The following is a 4,849-nucleotide window of genomic DNA, read 5'->3' as shown; positions in this document are numbered from 1 at the left end:
AAAACACAAGATTGTTGAAAAACACAGTCAGGAACAATACAATGGGATATCAGAGCCGAAAAACTGAGAAGGGAAACAGGACAGGAATGTGGGTACCAGGGGTCCAGTGTTTACTGGTTTCTGAACCCTGAGCGCCCATTTACAAGCTTATTTATTTAATTCACTTACAACTGCATGAAAAAAAATAGGGTATCAATCTAGCTTGTGGTTACAGTCACTAATATGGGGTATAGTTTGTCTACACAGTGATAACTGACAAAAGGAGGGGAGCAGTAAACATCTTATCTCCAAGGTCTTAAGCTTTTAGTGTGCAAACTGCTCTAACTTAACTACACTTAGGGGAGTGACTGATACATTTGTGTTGCCTTGTCTGTTTAACCTTTCCAGAGTCCAATTCTCAGCTTTATGAGTACTGACCCATTGCCATGCCAACCTCTTAACCCTTTCCGGTTCTCACAGCTCGGCTCTCGAATTCCCTCCACACAATTACTTGTGTGTCACCTAGACATTTTAGAAGAATATCTGGATGGAAAAGTTAGATGAATTGAATCTCCAGAAATCCAGTCACTGCAACTCACTCTAGAAATCCATGCCCAAAGCGAATAACACATCATGGAAGAGAAGCTATCTTATTGGTGAGTCTCCTCAAGGCTCCCTTCATGTCCCTGTTCCTCAGGCTGTATATAAAGGGGTTCAGCATTTGGGGCACCACAGAATACATCACTGAAGCCACAGCCGTCTTCCGGGGTGAGTCAGTCACAGCAGAGCTGATGTACACCCCCAAACCGGCCCCATAGAACAAGCAGACCACGCACAGGTGAGAGCCACAGGTGGAGAAGGCCTTGTGCCTTCCTTCCACTGAGGAGAGTTTCAAGACAGAAGAGACAATTTGGGAATAAGAGAAAATGATTCCACTGAGGGGAATAGTACAAAACAGGAAGGTTGCCACGTACATCAGGATGTTATTGACGAAGGTGTCTGAACAGGCCAGCTTGATGACCTGAGCGAGCTCACAGAAGAAGTGAGGGATCTCCACGTCTTGGCAGAAGGACAGATGCGTCACCATCAGAGCCACGAGGAGGGAACTCATGACACTGATGAGTACTGAGAAGAGAATCAACAGGGCACACAGGCGGGGGCTCATGGTGACCGTGTAGCTCAGTGGGTGGCAAATGGCCACAAAGCGGTCATAGGCCATGACCGCCAGAAGACAGTTTTCCAAGAAAGCAAAATTCCAGACCAAGCAGACCTGGAGGAGGCAGCCTTGGTGAGTGATACTCTGGTCCCGTGTGTGGAGGTTCACGAGCATCTTGGGGATGGTGGTGGTGCTTAAGCAGATATCAGCCAGGGACAGGTTGGAGAGGAAGAAGTACATGGGGGTGTGGAGGTGAGGGTCAGAGGTGATGATCAGGCTGATGAGCAGATTTCCGAGCACAGTGACCAGATAGATGGACAGGAAGAGGCTGAAGATGAGTGGTTGCTGGGATGGATCATCTGAGAGTCCCAGGAGAAAGAATTGTGAAACACCTGTTTGGTTTCTATTTTTCATGCTGTTGGTGAATCTGATAGAAACATGGATTGACATGAAATGTTTACACAGGCAGCTTGCAATATCTCTTGGGCACACAATGGATACACAAATTCTGGCTCACCAATCCAGACTTTATACCTCCTAAACTCTTGGGATGATATTCTCTCACACACACACATTTTCCCTTCTCTCTCTCATTGTCCTTCCTGGCTGGCATGAAGCGTTTTCCATTTCCTCACTGCTTTCATGTTCTTCCCAGTGCTAAGGCCCAAGGAACTAAGAACAGGATCCTTTGAATCAAAATAAATCTGCTGTGCCTTAAAAAAAACAAATAAACAATAATCTCTTAGATGAAGATTTCAAGTCTATTTTTCATGCATCCTTCACATAGTTACATAGTTTTGACAGATACAAAATTTGGAGAAAATATATAATTTATATAAACATATAAACATTGCTATGATTTTTGTATGCCCAGGTAAATATTCATACAATTTCTCCTTAGTTTCTCCACTCATTCTCTTTCTCTCTCATCTTTCTTCCACGCTCCTTGTTGAGATCAAAATTTCCTCCCACATCAAGTATGTCATGCCTTCTACTCTAACTTGAAGCAGAGGGCATAGCATTTCAGTTTGAATTATCCCATGACAACACACACAGAAGACTGAGGATGGAAGTGTGACACCTGCTTTATGAAGCATTGGTTCACTGCCTAGCTTCTCTCAGACTCATCTGAAACACTGGTCACATTTCAGGTGAACTCATTCATATAGATATCCATATTTACCTGTGCAAAGAGTTGGGTCAAATTGACTGTAGAGTTAGTTCTTTCATTTTGCTCACTTTTGTTATCATCCCCAGATATCCGTAACTGATACATGTGATACCACAATTTACATTTTCTCCTTTGCCTTTTGTGGCCAATCATGAGACTTGAACTCAGGTCGTGGGAACTGTTCTTGAGCCTTTATGTTCAAGGCTCACACTCTACCACTTGAGCCAAGCCCCACGTTCAGCATTTTGTGGTTCATTAAAGATAAGAGTATCATGGACCTTCCTGCCCCAGCTGGCTTTGAACTGTTGTCCTTGGTTCTCAGCCTCCTGAGTAGCTAGGATTACAACCATGTGCCACTGGCATCCAACAATATATTCTTACTGAACAAAGAATCCTCTAGACTTTCCCTTGGGATATTTACACTTCTTCCTGTGATGTTAGAAACAGAAGGAGAATAGCACCAGCCCAGGCGGATCTCAGAAGTAAAGTTCAAAAATATTGAGTCTGTATTAGAAATATATGACTTCTTGATGAATTAACAATAGAAAAAAGACAGATATCCTATCCATGACCTCATTGTCACTCAGAAGGAATTCTTCCTTTACCGTGACAGTGCTTTTTTTAAATCAGCTAGTGAAAAGATGAAATGTATAGATTTCTAATGAAACAAATGAAACTGAAACAATATGCTTTCTAGGCAATACCGTGCTGTGATAATTATAAGATCATCAGGGCCCTTTAGGAATATCTCGGTGCAGTAAGGACTTCTGTCTCATAGGGTGGGGGAGATCAGAGTGGCTACAACATCATTTACCATTCCCAGTAATATTGTACTCTCTATGTGTCTGATCTAGACTCCAACACATGCTTCGTAAATGGGGGGGGGGGATCACTTACTATGCGAGAAGCCTAGATTTCTGATTTCTTTTTACTTTGAAGTTTTTAAAATAAACGTTTTAATTAACTTGATTGCTGTTATACCACAACACAGACACACACACGTATACACACTGTACCCCCTGAATATATATGAATAAATTCTATATATGAATATATCATCAATATAGAATATATATAAATTATACATACAGTTAATTCAGTTCTATTTCTGGAAAGCTGAATCAGAACTGTAGGGTTATTTCATGATCAGAAATGATTAGAACCCAAACCACCAACATAGTATTCCACATAGTCAGCCCAACACTTCCTTGTTGGATTCATGGTTTATTGCCTTGAATTTACTGCCTATGACATTATCTACCATCAGAAAGGATGAATATGTAGGAGAAGCTGAGATCATTCAAAATAGAGACTATCCCTTAGCAAGGCACAGAGTAAAAAAGGGAAGTGTTGAGGTATTGAAAACACCTTTGGAAATGGTGCCTGATAATTGAAAATAGTAGTAGTGGTGGTGGTGGTAGTAAACAGAAGCATCAATGAGCCATCCATTTCTTTGGTCTGGGTATGAGGTGAATTAAATCACAAATGAATTAGATGTAGAATCCCACCTCACTTCATGTTCAAAACCTTAATGTCAAAGCACTTTCTTGATTCATCTGGTTGGATTTAAAACTAGTTTCACCCATACCATCTTACCTGCAGGTGAAAGGTGGAAAAATGGCCCCTCGTGGAGGTAGAGGAGTTCTTTATGATGAGGGATGATCATCTCTAAGACGGGGCTCAGGTGCTGCACCCTGTCTATGGCAGGTATTTTGAAGAAGGCCGTCCTCAGGTCTGCACCCCGGGGAATAAGGTTCTCATTAGATCTGCAATATGATTCTGATCCCAGAAGAGAACGTCCATAAAGACAAACATACTACAAGTGGGGGAAATCTGGCTGGCTGATTCCCTTTGACCCTTGCAACCATCTTTCTGTGTCTCAGTTCTATTCTGTTTTGTATTTTTTTGTGTGTGCTCACTTCCATTTCAAAGCCCTGGTAGACATTAGAAATCTTATTTATCTAATAAATGTCAGTGTCATTTTGTAAGTTACAAAGCCTTCACTCTGATTAATGATACCAGAAAACATGGTTGTTGTTGTTTTTTATTTTAGCTGTGAACAAAATGTCTGATTCTAAAAAATAATGGCATAAAGCCAGGCGCTGGTGGCTCATGCCTGCAATCCTAGCTACTCAGGAGACTGAGATCTGAGGATCACAGTTCAAAGCCAGCCTAGGCTTATTTTCAAATAATCATCATAAAACCAGAAGTGGTACTGTGACTTAAGTGGTAGAGCACTAGCCTTGAGCTGAAGATCTCAGGGACAGCACCCAGGCCCAGAGTTCAAGCCCCACAACTGATCAAAAAGAAATCTAGCCACAAATAATATAATTATAAATTTATGATTTATGATTATATAATTAATTGTATAAAGTATAATTGTAATTATAATTATAAACATTAAGTAATATAAAAGTAAAATGATATTTTTCATAAACCATCATTATAATGTCTAAATACATTTCTAAAAGTATTCTGCATAGAAAATCCCAATCCTGTTCACAGCTGAGTGGATAAAAACACAGATAAATGATACATCTTAC

The 4,849-nt window shown here is 40.8% G+C and overlaps 1 protein-coding gene across 1 annotated transcript; it reads right to left on the bottom strand.

Moving 5' to 3' along the window:
- Nucleotides 1-610: 610 nt before the first annotated feature.
- Nucleotides 611-4,032, bottom strand: LOC150068895 (olfactory receptor 7G2-like). Its single transcript, XM_090330130.1, has 2 exons — nucleotides 3,903-4,032; nucleotides 611-1,848 (listed from the first exon to the last, which is right to left on the bottom strand). Exon 2 carries the CDS (start codon nucleotides 1,583-1,585, stop codon nucleotides 611-613), a length of 975 nt encoding a protein of 324 aa, XP_090186256.1. The 5' UTR covers nucleotides 1,586-1,848; nucleotides 3,903-4,032.
- Between the last annotated feature and the right edge of the window lie 817 nt (nucleotides 4,033-4,849).

This window comes from Megascapheus bottae, chromosome 1 (assembly GCF_031878675.1).
Source record: "Megascapheus bottae isolate mThoBot1 chromosome 1, mThoBot2.hap1, whole genome shotgun sequence".
NCBI lineage: Eukaryota > Metazoa > Chordata > Mammalia > Rodentia > Geomyidae > Megascapheus > Megascapheus bottae.
The sequence above is the reverse complement of the archived record's forward strand: the minus strand, read 5'-3'. Positions and strand labels throughout refer to the sequence as shown.

Bases quoted from the DNA above. Each gene is read 5' to 3' on its own strand.
- LOC150068895 (XM_090330130.1), bottom strand. From the start codon at position 1,585: ATGTCAATCCATGTTTCTATCAGATTCACCAACAGCATGAAAAATAGA.